This window comes from Cydia fagiglandana, chromosome 23 (assembly GCF_963556715.1).
Source record: "Cydia fagiglandana chromosome 23, ilCydFagi1.1, whole genome shotgun sequence".
In the NCBI taxonomy this organism is placed as follows: Eukaryota; Metazoa; Arthropoda; class Insecta; order Lepidoptera; family Tortricidae; genus Cydia; species Cydia fagiglandana.
The window spans coordinates 4,172,645-4,189,224 of NC_085954.1; the positions used below are offsets into that span (position 1 = coordinate 4,172,645).

At 38.3% G+C, this 16,580-nt stretch overlaps 3 protein-coding genes across 3 annotated transcripts; 2 read left to right on the forward strand and 1 right to left on the reverse strand.

Moving 5' to 3' along the window:
• Window positions 1–88: 88 nt before the first annotated feature.
• Window positions 89–2,642, reverse strand: LOC134675912 (mitochondrial import inner membrane translocase subunit Tim10). Its single transcript, XM_063534257.1, has 4 exons — window positions 2,478–2,642; window positions 1,817–1,971; window positions 708–872; window positions 89–268 (listed from the first exon to the last, which is right to left on the reverse strand). The coding sequence occupies exons 3-4, from the start codon at window positions 847–849 to the stop codon at window positions 120–122; spliced, it is 291 nt and encodes a 96-aa protein (XP_063390327.1). The 5' UTR covers window positions 850–872; window positions 1,817–1,971; window positions 2,478–2,642; the 3' UTR covers window positions 89–119.
• A 191-nt stretch (window positions 2,643–2,833) lies between these two features.
• LOC134675719 (UPF0488 protein CG14286) lies at window positions 2,834–4,937 on the forward strand. The gene is made up of 3 exons (XM_063534029.1): window positions 2,834–3,086; window positions 3,488–3,622; window positions 4,045–4,937. The coding sequence occupies exons 1-3, from the start codon at window positions 2,897–2,899 to the stop codon at window positions 4,347–4,349; spliced, it is 630 nt and encodes a 209-aa protein (XP_063390099.1). The 5' UTR covers window positions 2,834–2,896; the 3' UTR covers window positions 4,350–4,937.
• Window positions 4,938–8,148: 3,211 nt separating this feature from the next.
• On the forward strand, window positions 8,149–13,646 carry LOC134675891 (uncharacterized). The gene is made up of 4 exons (XM_063534226.1): window positions 8,149–8,546; window positions 11,071–11,239; window positions 11,865–12,123; window positions 13,212–13,646. Exons 1-4 carry the CDS (start codon window positions 8,288–8,290, stop codon window positions 13,608–13,610), a joined length of 1,086 nt encoding a protein of 361 aa, XP_063390296.1. The 5' UTR covers window positions 8,149–8,287; the 3' UTR covers window positions 13,611–13,646.
• Window positions 13,647–16,580: the final 2,934 nt, after the last annotated feature.

A 16,580-nucleotide genomic window follows, 5' to 3' on the forward strand; every position in this document is an offset into this window, starting at 1 on the left:
CCCCGTTCTGTTATATATATTGATGTGAAAGCGACGACACTACAGTGTTGCCACTTTTTAATTTCTACTCTTTTTTGCCAGGCTGGAGATAAAGCATGCGTCACTTTCCCGTCCACACTCTACTTCTTCTCCTGGATGTTGATCTTGGTGAGGTCCTGCCCAGCATCAGCTTCGCCCTGCGACATACTGGAGAGCTTCTTCCCGATGCGCTCGTGCACGTCCAGGTACTTCGCCACGCAGCGGTCCAGGCACACCGACTCGCCTTTGCCTGAAGAAAAAGAATCATTTTCCATTGTAGGGTAATTGAAATGAAAAATTTTCATTTTCGAGTCAAGTGTCTTTGTGTGACGCCCAAGTGTCTTTGAACGGACCAATCACGGCACGGGACTCGCTCACCTCTTCCCCCTCACCCCTGTATTTTTGGCAGCATCGGTTTCATTAAATAATTGTTCTAAGCTTCATCTAGAGCAGCGGTCGGCAACCTTTTAGCAGCCAAGGGTCACATGGTAGTTATCGGAGGTGACGTGGGCCGTACTTTGTTAATATTTATGACTTTATGAGACATTGTGGTTTGTCACTATTACATACAAAATAGCCAAGGCAGCCCTCGGGCCGCAACTGACAGGTTCACGAGCCGCATGCGGCCCGCGGGCCGCTGGTTGCCGACCGCTGGTCTAGAGGATTCCTAGTCTATGGGGGAGACTAACCTAGTTCAGGCTCATGATACTTGACAGGTATGCACTTCCGGTGACAAGCGTTGACGAGGCGGTTATACATGTCCGACATCATCTCGATCTCCAACTCCTGGACAAGCTGCAGCTTCGCCGGGTCGAGTTGGGGCACCGCCATGGTTCACGTTGAATAGTTTAAAACTGGAACAGACATTATAATTATGTTATTATATTAGCCTTTTCATCCGGATTTGGAGTATGTGATTTTATTTTTGGGTCAGAGCATGTGCCTCAATTCAGTGTGCCTCTTGGGAAAGGCCCCCTTTAGCTGCTTGACTGCTTCCACTGTACTCTATCGCGGGCCACTCTCCTCCTCTCCTCTCCTCCTCCTCCATAATTATATAAAATAAATAAATAATAATAAAATAAAAATAAAAAGCCTTTTATTTCCTTTCGTTATACATAAAGTTTGTTAATATATTTTTGTTGATTTAATTTGTAGGAACCCGTTAGGTGAAGGCCTCTTCCAAAGAAGTCCATATAAAAAAAAAATGGCCATAATTATATAGGACATAAGAAATTTATAGGACATTTTTTTACACAAATTGACTAAGCCCCGCGGTAAGCTCAAGAAGGCTTGTGTTGTAGGTACTCAGAAAAAGATATATATAAATACTTAAATACATAGAAAAAAACCATGACTCAGTGTTCAATAATTATGAACAAATCATTTGTGGATTTCAATGAGAGAAGGGTCCTTATGAGTCATGTGCATAATAAGGATCTTTCTAGCAGAAATTCTGTTGGAATTTCAGATAAAAAGGATCTTATTGCTTCAGTGTTAGTTGCTAATGCGGAGTTTTCTGCATTAGGTCTAGGTTCTTCGTGTTAGGTTGATCTGTGTAAAATTGTCCTATAATAAGGGGTCATCCATTAATTACGTCACACGTTTAGGGGGAGGGAGGGGGTCAAGAAAATGTGACATATTGTGACATGGGGGAGGGGGGAGACACAAACTTTGTGACGTCACTTTAACTTCATCAGTAACCGTAAATTTATTTAAATTATTTAGTTCGCTGTACATTCAAATAACAAGTTTTTAAAACGAAAATTATTTTTAATATAATTGTAAAAAGTGAACTTACAAAATAAAATTCAAAGTCGTCTATAGGTATCAGGGTACTCTCCTTCGTTGGCTCTGCGCATGCGTTCCCGCGCTCTCATGTTCTCCAGACGACGGGCATTGATAGTGTTCCGGGACAACACGAATAGGGACAGACTCGCTACGGTTATACCAGCCCTGGAATGTTGAAATATCTATACTGCCCTTATAATATTATAGTTAAAAGGCAATTGCCGAGCGAAGCAGCCCTTCAAGGGGTGACACAAATTGTTGCCATTACATATTGAGATAGTGTGAAAACAGAAGATTAATGCAGAAAAAGTTAGGGTATATGGAGCTAAAGAAAATGTTCACAGGAGTTTTAAGCCGATAAATATATCCAATGAGAACTAGTAGTTTTTCTGACCAGCAATTAAATAGGCTGATAAACACATTACCCTCCTTTGCGTCGCCCAGTCGGGTAAAAAGAAATGAGGAAAATTAGCACAGAAATAACTTTACTGTGTAATCCGTCCTTTAAACTGATTTAGAATGCTTAATTATCTTACATATATCTCTGTAAACCCGTTAAACTAATTATATTTAAAGAAACACATTACCGAAATAGTTCCTACTTGATAAAAATCTTTGAAAATAGAACAATTTAGAAAAGCCTAAAAAAATATGAAATCAACGGGTCTCACCGCAATAAACGTTATAAATCAACACTGTACAATTTTTAATATTGAAGTAATTACCACGAAATTAATATTTTCCCATATTTTGGTAGCGGCATACTACAAATCTCATGGAAAATTATGACAAAATTCCTTTTTGAGGTTATGTTTTAGTTCTAAATTCTATCACGTTATGTCACACATGAATGGCGCCACTGTGCGCTTAACGAAACCCCCACAAACGAGCGTTTCCAAAATACTAGTTATTAATACTCCCAAGTACGAGTATTTATCAAGTTTTAAATACTTTCGTTTTTTACCGTTTCGTAAATCTCTAGATGTCAATGTCAAAATTATTAAAAAAATAAGCAGCTCAAACAGCTCAAAACAAGACGTGAGGTTATCTTGTGGATAAATTTAATAACTTTGAATTAAATATATTTATAATGCCTAAACCTACGAAGCTACATGCGAAAAAGAAGCCGACGTCTATTCAGAAGTCGGTGAACGCAGATAACGAGAGCTCTGCAGGAGCTGATCCTGAAGAATCTCTAAGACAATTCCAGTTGGAATTGTGCTGGTGTATTCAACAGTTGGAGAAAACATTAGCTGAAAACAAAGGAAATGAAAAGCAATGTAAGTATTTAAAGACAATTACTAATAATAATTCCTTACTCCTTTCCTCTTACTCCATTCCTATTAGTTCCTTACTCCAAAGGTAAAAACGGAACCCTTATTCCTATAAGGGTCATTACACAAATTTTATTAGTTCTTTACCTAGTAATGACAGAAATACCTATGAGAAATGGGCAGTCAAGCGTGAGTCGGACTTAATTACTTAGATTTTGATCCGACTCGTACGGGTTTTTTTAAAGATTGCACATAAAAAAGTACATTGTTAAAAATTGGGTAATTGGGTAAACGGAATCCTTGGAACGCGAGTGCAACTCGCACTTGACCAGTTTTGTTAAATTATAAAATAACCTGTTATTTTTTTGTTAAGGTCAAAATATCAACAATTTGATAATCCTTTTCAGTGACCGAAGCATGGAAGGTGGTAAATGTGTTAAAAAATAACAGCCAACCCATTATACGGAAGAGGCAGCTCATGAGAACGCATTTCGGTGACTACAGGGCGAAAATGGCGGCTGAAGAAAAGAAGCTGGCTAAAAGTAAGTGAATAAATCAAGAGTCCCTAAATATTTTTTTTCATAGAAGTTCCTGTAATATTTGGGGATGTCAAACAAAGATCTGGACAAATTAAGAACCTTGAGAACCTTCTTCAAAAATCTTGAAGATGAGGGTTAAAAATAAAAATAAAAATTCTAATATTGGCAATTACAGTAATCTTACAAAAGATATAAATAAATAATTCCACCTATATGGAATTATAAAAATAACTCCGTATTTATTAGTTTTGATAAATAAAAATACTTTCGGTGTTACAATGTTAAAAGAAACAAAGTTTATTATAAAAATTGTAAGTCATCAAAATAGTTATCGATTTGACAACAATTTTATTCACATAAATTTTATTTGTTTATTGAATGTTCCTTGATTTCCCCATATTCATAAAAATTGTTATTAATTTCAGTGACAAGTAAAATCAAGATAACAGACACACCGGTTCAGCCAAAAGCAACATTCCTCAGAAAATCAGCATTTTTGACAACCGGAGACTCATCATTTAGGTTCAACTTCAATTTGGACCCAGATCAAGTTGATGCTGGCAACACAATAGATGGCAACACTTTAAAAGAGGGAGATACAGCAGCCATAGACAATAAAAACAATGTTACCACGATGAAAAATGACACTAATTCACAAGAAAACAAGAAATTCAAATTTACATTCTCTGATTCTGAATTTAAATTTAATTTTAATGTAAATAATTCCTAATATTAAGACTAAATCAGTTAATGTGTTTGAAATTGGCAAATAGGGTAATTCGCCAGTAACTGGCCGCTTTTAGTAACTGGCCACCCCAAACTAAAAATGAATTCTATTCACCTATAAATATAATTCATTTAGTATAAGGTTTCAATAACTGGCCACCTTAAACTAAAATGAATTCTGTTTAATAGGTGAATCCATTTTTAGTTTAGGACGGCCAGTTACAGTTACCGAAAGTGGCCAGTTACTGGCGAATTACCCTATAAGGCTTTCAATCTGGCTTGCTGAATTGGCAAACTATAGTCGTTCAAACAAGTTTGTCAGTAGAAAAAGACGCAAAATTCAAATTTTCTATGGGACGATTACCTTTCGCGCCTACATTATTTAAATTTGCCGCTTCTTTCACTGACGAAAACGGCTTGACAGACTTTAATAAGACATACAAAGAAGTTAAAATGTAGGTGATGAAATTTAGATGGTAAGACCAATTTTAGTAAGCAGCCTGAAGTAAAATATATTATTCCTTTGTAAATAACAACATGAAATAAAAATGTATAACATGTTTTACTAAAATGATACTAAATAAATAAAAGACCCATAAATAAAATGGTTTGTTAAGGAATTAACAGTCTTCTCTACTTAACTGTCGCTGACTTTAGGATACTTTGGTTTTATACGATTTATATCCTTTGTTGTTAGAGTCAGACCAAGATAATTCTGCAGCGATTTTCATAACACAGACGTGCAAGTATACGTCATAATTTCATGGAAGTTTCACGTTTAAAATAGAGTGTGCGGAAAGAGAAGAGTCGTGACTCGTGAAATGTATGGGATCCAATACAATCTCGATCTCCAATACGACTAGATGAGCAGTAGAGTTAGAGGAATCTTGGTTTTACTCTAGCGACGTTTTTATAATGGCTCTTCTACACGATGGGCCAACGCCGTCCACTCCAAGGGACGCATTTATGCGTTAGAGGGAGCAAGTGATATTGCTATCTCATTCTACCGCATGGCTGCGTCCCTTGGAGTGGCCGGCGTTGGCCCATCGTGTAGAGGAGCAATAAGATTGGTGTTACTACATGTTTCACAATAAGTTTCATCATATCTATCTATACATCTATACATATAATAAAGCTGAAGACGGTCGAAAGTCTGTACATGGAAGATATTTGAAAAAAAGTTGGCTGGGGATACTTAGAATCGATAACAGAACACGTTCCAACAGTTCTTAGAATTTTTGTCTGTTTATCTGTTTGTCTGTTTGTCTGTTTATTTGAACGCGCATCACGTGAAAACGGCCGAACGCATTTTGGTGAAAACTTTACTAATCTGTCGTTAAAATCCCCGGCCAGGTTATAGGCTATAAAAATTCAACCCCTAAAAGGGGGGGTAGCCACAACACTCGATTGACTTAAGTTTGCCCCTGAATCTTATGGGGCTACTTAGGAAAGAGGGGCAAACTCTTTTCAACTATTGCTCAATAGTTGTGCTACAACTATTGAGTATTCTGGTAAACTAACAGATGGCGCTGAATTTAATACGTAGTGACATGAATAAACCACCGAGGAAAGATTTTGCCAAATTAACTCTAAGTTTAGAAAGGGGGTACGGATATATCGACAAAAATAATGGAATAATTATGTTGATTTAATAAATTAATAATACAACAAAATTAAACGATAGTAAATTAATTGCCCCTCATTGCACAGTGCCATCTTTTGGGGAACTGAGTAAACATTAAGTAATCAAGAAAACTAAAAATGAGTTTACATAGTTACGTAGAGGTAAAATAAACACAAATATCAACACGCGTATAATTGCATAGTTATTTAAAATTATTAATTTTCTCTATCATGAATTATACCTAATCGTAATTATATCGCACCCATATCAAATCTATATTCATACGTATCGCCTACTTTAAGCACTTAATAATAATGACCACGAAGGTGGGTACTTTGAAAAAATAGATTGACCTCTGTCATTTGCAGTGCCGGATTAACCCTTTTAAGCAAAATAAGCACTTGCTTATGGCACCAAAACCGTAGGCAAAAAAAAGCGCAGGCTGCATCAGCACTGCAGTCGTCGTGGAGTAGGTACCTACATGAAACTTTTATACGTGTACATACAAGTACCCATCTAATAACGAAGGGCCGTAGGGATCAAGTAAGAGAGTGAGGGTACGTAAAAACATCTCCAACGTAGGCTTTCGATTTGACCTTACGCGGACCTTAAAGTCATGGAATAAAATCTTGCTTTCGAGCTTGCGGCCAGCCGATTTTTTCGACATATGTAGGTTACCGATTTTATAGCGAATTTTGCTCTCTTGCACGCCAGATCTGTCGGCCAAGCCGAGTTGCTCCTTAGCCGCGATCCTGAGACCTAACTGTCAAAGTGTTATAAGTGGCCCCGTGAAAGCCGAAAACTAAAAGCATCCTATGAAGTAGCGCTTTCGAGTAAAGCCAAAGAGCGAGCAGTAGAAGAGTCGTGATTACATGTATAGATTCGATTTCAAGCCACTCTTTTGCAGTTCGGCGTAAGGTCTTACGCGAGGTCTTCTGCCTTATGGCAAAGTTGATCTTCTGCCTTAATTACACTTGGGCGTGGATCCACATCCAAGCTTTCCTCTTTCGCAGCTGGGCCTTCTGCCACACTTCGCCAATTCAATTCACTTGGTCAATTCAAAGCTCGGCTTTCTTGCATCTTTTCTGTATGAAAACAACCTCGCTGAGACCCTTAAATGTCGAGCCCTATGCGAAGCTAGGATGATAAAAAACTGTCCCGTCCCTTCTCTGTATGTAATCCTGGATTCGCGCCTGGTTGGCACTAAAAGTAAAAAATAATGTATAACGGTCTATCAAATTGCGTTTTTTATATCGATAAATTTTCGCGCTCGCTTCGCTCGCGTTTACAATAACATTATACATATAATAACATTATAAGTTATGATCAAAGTGACATTCGGGTGGCGACTGCAGCAGCATTACTCTGTTAAACGTTACTGCTGTAGCACTGTCGATTTTCGTGATAAAATGATGTGACTGATTTCCATACTAAAAGTAAAAATGCACAACTATCTATCAAATTGCGTTTTTATATCGAAAAATTTTCGCGCTCGCTTCGCTCGCCTTTTCAATCACTTTCTAATGTATGGCGACTACAGCAGCATTACTCTGTTGCAACGTTACTGCTGCAGCACTGTCAATTTTCGTGATAAAATGATGTAACCGATTTCCATACTAAAAGTAAAAACGTACAACTGTCTATCAAATTGCGTTTTTATATCGAAAAATTTTCGCGCTCGCTTCGCTCGCGTTACCAATAACTTTCTAAGATATGGCGACTGCAGCAGCACTACTCTGTTGCAACGTTACTACTGCAGCACTGTCAATTTTCGTGATAAAATAATGTGACTGATTCCCATGCTAAAAGTAAAAATGTACAACTATCTATCAAATTGCGTTTTTATATCGAAAAATTTTTTATATCGCAAAACTATTGATTTTGGATTGTAGTTTTATTTTGTGGTACCTAATTGTAAAATATTGTATCTGGACTGCAGTCCTCTAGCATATCCATCTGTCAACTATACTTCAAGTTCCGCCTCCAGGGGAGAGGGAGAGAAATTAGGATTAGAAATTAGCCGCTTACTGACACAGATCGTATTCCACGCGGGCGGAGCCGTGGGCACAGCTAGTTCAATATAAGTAAAGAAAGCTCTGTAGGTAACTCAGTTCTGATTTTGTGTCGCAATACTTACGCCATAAAATAGCCAATAGGCATATTATTTTCCAACCAATTTCATTCCTAGCATTTATTGTTAACACATTCATTGCCACTAAGTGCTACGGGTTACGCTCGTGCCACGTTTTCGCCGTATGTAGCGCGTAATCGCTACGAACAGTGTACCCGACAGTCGGGTTCTTATCCCTGAATGTGTAATGGACGCGTATTTGATTTTTGTATTACTATTACCGTGCATATCTTCGTATTATGATGATTTTACATCTCCCGGTAGTAACATACGTAATGCTATATTATCCCGACTATCGCTAGTACGGCGGACTACCGGATATCCGGATCACTCTCCTTCGTTATGGTTAAGACAAGAATCTAAAAAAACCAAGAAACCTAAAAAAAACACAACTAAAAAATACGTTCCGACGAAATTGCCAATAAATCCTTCTCTGAATGGCACAGGTAAGTCCCTTATTAACCTTTTCACCTTACCCACAGAATAAATAATAGCACTAGGTACAGAAGACTCACTCTCTAACAAAACGCGTCTGTCACGATCAGCACAGATATGGCCGCTAGGTGGCGACAGCGCCACGCGCGGCTTATGGCAAATCCCAAAATTGGGGTCGAACGGATGTACTTTAGCTACCTGTCCTGTGACAAAGCGACGAAATCGCGGAGTGAGCCACGCCTGCCTTACCGCTTAGTTATTATTATATTAGGTACTAATATCTGGGAGACCGAGCTTTGCTCGGAAATCATATAAAAACTCAAAAATGCGCGTTTTTCCAGAGATAAGACCTAGCTAGATCGATTTATCGCCCCCAAAAACCCCTATATAACAAATTTCATCGAAATCGTTAGAGCCGTTTCTGAGATCTCCGAAAAAGAACTTGGCAAGAAGTTATGAAGCTACTTACATCTTGTTTACTTAGGCACCTATTTGTTTTCATAATGATTTGCAATGTGAAATCACCTTTATGGCTCCTCTACACGATGGGCCAACGCCGGGCACTCCAAGGGACGCATTTATGCGTTAGAGGGAGCAAGTGATATTGCTATCTCGTTCTACCGCATGGCTGTGTCTCTAGGAGTGGCCCGCGTTGGCCCATCGTGTATACTAGCCATTAGCGTACCAACATCGTAACAACAACAACATCGTAATCGTACAATTTGTCTTTTGTTTTTTAAAATGATATAGAAACGCGAGATTTTGTATAAGTATATTCGAATTTTGTTGTTTGCGGTAGCTGGACAAACATATAGCCAAAGAGAATATAAGTAGGTAGTGCTTTTCCCTACTCTCTGATATAGCCACACCTCCTCCAGACTGAGCATAGTCGCGCTACCCCCTCTGCCACGCATACGGTAATTTTACTCCATGTTCGAGTCGAAAGTGTCTTTGTGTGACGTCCGTGTCTTTGAACGGACCAATCACGGCACGGGACTTCGTTCACCTCGTTCCGCGCACCCCCGCATTTTTGGCATCATCGGTTGCATGAAATAATTGCTCTAAACTCGGTCTAGAGGATTCCTAGTCTATGGATATAGCTCACTTATAGCTGTGTAGGTACGGCTTGAGTGACGAGCGGAGCGGGCAGCGTAGCGTGGCGACCAGCGGCAGTACGTTTACATTAGGGCCATTTTATTTAAAATTGTCCCCTAAATTTTTTTTTTTCAAAATTGCTCAGAATCACTAGCTCTTTCTGTCCTGATAGGAGAAAAAAAGTGTCCCAAGGTTTTTATCCCATTCAGTTACCATTTTTTCATAGACTTTGTATGGCGGTTTCGGAATGGAAAGATAGAAAAATGTATGGAAATCTTGGGACACTTTTTTTCTCCTATTAGGATCAAAAGAGCTCATGATTCTGAGTAGAAATAACATAAAAAATCCCATTTTTGAAAAAAAGTGTAGGGGACAACTTTAAATAAAATGGCCCATTAACGTCTTTACGTCAACAATCTTCTCGCTTCACGTCTACTCAGTAAGCCTAGTGTCATTCGATAGCGTGACGTGAGGACGTGACGTGCGTGTTTGCGTTAAGTGTCATTTTGTATGGGATTTTGAGTCTCGTCCCGCTTCGCGCACTGTTCAAAATCCCCTACAAAATAAGTTCAAATCTTCAGCGTATAGAGTTAGACCAAGAAAAGTCTGCAGGGATTTTGATAGCCCACGCAGTGTTATTTTAAACGCCAAACTTCTATGAAATTATGACGTATAAATGTGACGTTCCACAGCAAAAGGTACCTTATGGCGGCTGGCGCTTACGTCGTATAGCGCCCCAATAATACAAATACAAATACAAATAATTTATTGAAAAAAGTATAGTACAATGGTTGTTCTTAAAGACTAAGAATTTACATAGAGACACGTGTTGTACAGATGCCTGAACTAGGATTCCCTGTGTTTCAGGCAGCGAAGGACAATATTAAATTTATTTATTTTTAATTATTCACTTAATTATGAACTATATTTATTACACAAAATAACTGTAATCACCTTAACAAAGAAGTAGGTTCTTAAGTATTAAAAATCACAGAACAGTATTAGGTAATCATTTTACGACTATTAGTAGGTTCTCTGTATCATCGTACGTCATTTTTTGAAGGGCGCGTCGTAGAGTATTCTTACAACAAGCATAGCTTAGTGGGTATAAGTCTAGTATTGCATTTAGCCTGTTGTACAAAAGTGGACCTAAAAAGACAAAAAATCTAGATGAAAAAATGTGTTTTCTTTGTACTGTTTGGATACATATAATATCCTTGCGCCTTTTATTTCTATATTCAGATATTTATTTATTTCTATATTCGAATATGAATAATATTGGAGCAGCGTTAATAATAGCGTAAGCCCCAACCGCCATAAGGTACCTATACCCGTGGGACGTCACAAATAACACTTGCGCTTCGTGGGCTATCAAAATCGCTGCCTGCAAACTTTTCTTGGTCAAACTCTACCTACACTTGCATTACACGAATTTTTCAGTTTTCAATATATTAATAAATGAACAAAAGTATGCAAATGAGACTGAAGAGGAGAAGTATCCGTGGATATCCCGCGTTGTGATTTCCACGGAATATGACTATCCTTACCTGTGCACGGCGGCTTGTATAGAAGACAGGATATTTGTTACTGCCGCTCGCTGTCTTTACCAGTAAGTGGGGTAGCTGAAAATGGTGTCGCTTAACTTCATACTCGGTTAACTCCATTCCACCCTCAGCAAATATGGGTTATTACCACCAGTTACCACCAAGTTCTTACCACTGGAAAAAAAATTCCCACCTTTTACCAGTGGTAACTACTGGGAAAAATTATTACCCCCAGTAGTTACCAGTGGTAAAAGGTGGGAAAAAAAATCCCAGTAGTTACCACTGGTAAGAACTTGGTGGTAACTAGTGGGAATAACCCGCAAATATTTACCCTATTACCGTTTCTTAGTACCAAAGTCGCATAATCTGACAGATATGGATTTACCCGAGTTTGAAGTTAAGCGACTTGATTGAAAGATTGGCTGAAGTTTGATCGCTTGACAAGGCTGTGAGGCTGTGATTTTATTACACGCCGATTTCACACGCATACGTATTGGTTTAGTGGATTGGGTCATTTCATTTATCGCTCACCCTCGAGTCTATTGTGTGCGCGTCGTGTGTTCCATCACCGTTCTATCTAACAGACGTTCTATCATTTATCGTTTTATCGCTAAGACTATCAGCAGTTTTTAAAACTCGATTGGTTTTTAGACTCCTCTTAAGGAAATTATAAAACTGTTTTGTTTCTAGGACAAAAGTGTCTTTTACAAGTGTGATCAACCAAGGCGCCAGACTTCGTCCCATAGCCTTCGTGGTGCCCTCGAAACCGACTAAACAGATGTTCGAAGACGTCGGCTTCATCATCGTAAACAAAACCAACCATAAATGGAGCGCAATTGAAGTATTTGACCAACAGGACAATAATACGTTCACGAGGACAGACGAGAATTACTTCTGGCTGAGTAAGATTGGTGAGGTTAAGGGGACGTCGGTAGGATTCGTCAGTGGTGTAAGTTATTTTTATTTTAAAGCCAGGGGGCTGTCCATAAATTACGTCATCGATTTTTGACCCCCCCCCCTAAAATAATCCAAAATTCATGCTTTTAATGATCCCGTTTCCTCTTACTTCATGCTACCATCATCCGATGTCCAGACCCCCCCCCCCTAATTTGAAATGACGTAATTTATGAATAGCCCCCAGGTACCCTATGCCGCCGATTCGTGACACTTTCGATTTCAATAAACTATCCTATGCCCTCTTCCTTAGGCCTCAAACTATCCCTATAGTGTCCCTATACAAAATTTTATGTAAATCGGTTCAGCGGTTTAAGCGTAAAGAGGTAACAGACAGACAGAGTTACTTTCGCATTTATAAAGGTATCGTCTTGGGTCGTCCCATTAGTTTTTCGTCAAGTTCTTAAATTAGTCCTATTCTGCTTTCGTCACGCATTCTACATTAAAAGCCACCGACGATTGTGACGAATGTAGAATGGGTGACGAAAGCAGAATAGGATTAATTTAAGAACTTGACGAGAAATGAATGGGACGACCCAAGACGATACCTTTAATAAGTAGGATTAGTAGAAATATCGAAATAACAATCCAATTTTACAATAAACCTTAATTCGACAACGATGGGCCTATTGGCCCTCTTTTTGTATTTACCCAATTTCAAATAGGTATACCTAAGTGCTTATAATATAATTATATGTACTTAGTATACTTACCTAACAGTGGCGGCGCGTCCATAAAAGCCGATTCCCACCGGCTTGCCTGTTTTTGGACGTTTGAGCAGTCAGCAGAGTTGTAAAGGAAATATGTAAGCCAAATTAGCCGGGCCGGGGCCCGGCTTGCCTATGCATAAGTTTGACGCGCCGCCACTGTTACCTAAATAATAATACCATGGGCTATCTTTAATAGTAACATTGGGGTAGAGGATTTAAGCTTACTATGTTCTTCACTTTTTCGTGTGCGTTTAATAAAAAAAAAATCATTTACAAAATTAGCATTTTAAATTATAAACATGGTGTTCTCGTTTATAGCTAAATAGTGTTTAGTATTTCAGAATAAAATTAACTGAGACCTCAAAATTTTCAGGATGATAAGCAACCTGGGACTTTGTATCAAGCAAATGTCTACATGAGCCCCTTTCTATGCCAACATTTCTACAATATAGAGATTTTACATGAGCCATTGTACTACAGCGATCACTACTTCGTGCCGTGTTTCCATACATGCAACATTAAGGATGGGTATAAAAAGTCCAAGTGTAATAAACGGCTCGCTGGAGAAGGACACGCTGTATTGGAAGATAAAACTAAAAAACTTATGGGGATAGCCACATGGGGCGGTTATTTCGCTAAATCTTACGGCATAAATTTGCCTGTCGGTATGGCAATACCAAATTCGGATAGTTTTCGGGAAGATTTGGAATGTGCTAGGAAGATTAAAAATGCGCCAATAACGAGCAAAACTTTTGCTAATCTATGCAAATAAATAACTGAGTTAACCCAATGTCAAATCGAATGAATTTCCATAAGGTGTATTCGGGTAATACCGAATGTCGGATAATTCCGAAATTCACATGAAAATCCCCCTTAAATTCCATCATAATAAAAGTCTCTTTTCGGAATTATCCGACAGTTTTCGACATTCGGCATTACCCGAGTAAACCTTATCCCACCAAAAACATTCTGTAAAAAACTAGCCAAGTCTCGATGGAGCTGCTTGTTTATCTCTAAAAAGTAATGAAATCTAGACAAAGTCGTGCCAAGTCTAAGGTTCCTTACTGCGATTTCTTTATTATTATAGTTAATGTTGTGTGACTTGGCCGTTGAAGGGTACACAAGGGTACAAAACCAGGTGCTCCATGACACCATTGCACCAATCTGTCGCCAGAACCGCTACCCATTGACGATGGAAAATTGCCACTTGGAAAACGTTGTTTCAATAACCAGTCAATTGTAGGCTTGATAAAGCTGCGTATTTCAATAATACTTATGTATGGGCGAGCCTGAAACAAACACTTCTTTTTGGTGCAATGGCAGATTGGTGCAATGGTGTCATGGAGCACCTGGTTTTGTACCCTTGTGTACCCTTCAACGGCCAAGTCACACAACATTAACTATAATAATAAAGAAATTGCAGTAAGGAACCTTAGACTTGGCACGACTTTGTCTAGATTTCATTACTTTTTAGAGATAAACAAGCAGCTCCATCGAGACTTGGCTAGTTTTTTACAGAATGTTTTTGGTGGGATTTCACTTCTTTTTGTAGAAACGTGGGCATATTGATTTATTTTATTAGATTTTCTTATTTAACACATTTTTTTTTCTTTTAGGAGTAGTTTTTTTATTATTACAAATCTTTCTTTTCTTTTTTTCCGGTTCTGATTCTTGTACAGTAGCAACAGTTTTTCGTATTGCCCATTCATTAAATCTAATAATTAAATAATAATCAGTAATCCGTCACTAATCATCATATAATGACTTGGCAATCGCACATAATGCTTTACTCGTACCGTACTCGTAAATATGTGTAATGCTCAAACTGCAATTAGCGCTAGCGTTATGTTCAATTAGAATTATTTTTAATAGGTGACGATGATCCTTTTGTCATTATGCAGCCGTGCGATGGCCAAGTCATTATACGTATTACAAATTAAAGATATCTTATTGATACGGTTTTAACACCCCCTGGCACTGATTAAAATAACCGACTTGGTTTCACATTACATCTCAAAACTTTTTTGTAGTAAAAGCGTTGCGAGACTTGCACCTTTTTACATGTAATGTTTTTGATGGGATCTCATCTCTTTTTGTAGGCAGTCCTTCTTTTCGGGTACTCATACCCATACTATGTATACACATATCATAACTAAACATATCTTCATTCATACTAATATCGTACATCGTAGTGTACCTTTACTTTACCTACGATTTGTAGGAACTGCAACAGTAACTTTGTAATATCATATATTTATATGGGATTACAAACTTACTTATGCAGTTCTTAGATCTTTAAAACGTGACTGATATTGCAATATTTTTAGGTTTTCCCTTTATGTGGCCATTAAACCCTAACTCTGTACCAAATTTCAGCTCTCTGAGTTTATGGGAAGTACTAGTTCTATTCTGATGATCATGAGTGAGTTTCATAAATGCGAAACTTTGCTTTCGCTTAACTTCGGAACTAAATGACCTACAGACTTGAAATTTTGGATTTTAAGTATGTGATTATAGCTTACTAGATGACCAAAATTTCTGCGTTCTGGTCTTATCCAGAGGTTCTCAAATAGGGGCCTGAAAATGCGGCGAAATGGTTCCAGTAAAGGATGGTACGGCAGTGTTTGCTTCGCGCTCGACTTGGCGGGGGCACTGCCGTGCCCCCCGATATGACATTGACAACACACTAAGGCCGCGTCTTACCACACGTGAGCGGCGGAGCGGCGAGCGGCAAATCAAGGTAAGTATAATACTAGTGATCCAAAAGATTCGAGCCCTGTTAGCTCTTTTAGGGCTCGCCTCATCTCTTGCCGCCTAAAAGGCTAAAAGCCTATTTTAATAATGAAATAAAAAAACCTTTTAGCCTTTTAGGCGTCAAAAGATGAGGCGTTGAGGTCTCGAGTCTTTTGGATCACTAGTAAGTACAGGTTGTCTGGTCGAGCGCATTGTATAAAATTAAATGGCCTTGATATATGCCGCTCGCCGCCCCGCCGGTCGCGTGCGCCCATGTCGCGGTCTAAAAGTTTATTGGGATTATTAGGACATACCTATTCTAATATTATGGCCCCATAATTAACTTAACTAAATATTGGTTTAACTCCGTTATTTGCATAGATTAGCAAAAGTTTTACTCGTTATATGTAAGTATTTAAAAAGTGAATCGGAATAAATTTTCATCCCACGTGGGAAATATTAACCTGTAATAAAATATAGGTACAATCAATATATCAATATTTTCTGTTGTGCTTACATGGGATGAACCGTATGAAATTTGTAAGCGTACTTAAACCGAATAACTTTTGAATACATTTTGTTTGATAAATAAAAATAAACGTGTCATATTCTCTCATTTTATTTTCTTACAAAATAATACTGGTACAAAAGTCTAAAATAACTTGTTAATATAAAATACTGGTAACACTTTTATCACGTAAAATAAAATTACAAGGTATTTTGTACTGTAATCTTAAGAATTTACTATTTGCACTCCATCTTTGTGGCGTGTTCCTTCTTCTGCCTACGGACCATCAAAATCAAAGTTTATAACTTGCAGTACTTATAGGTATTTACGTATAGGTAGTAGTAAAGAAAGGGATATACTTAACAGATCTGTCTGATCACATCTGCGCGTGTATCGCTAGCTTAAATATTGGTGGTCAATGATAATCAGAGTACGTGTTTATAACATAACTATTACCCTACCACCAGTGGCGTAGCTAGCATGGGTGGCACCCGGTGCGGA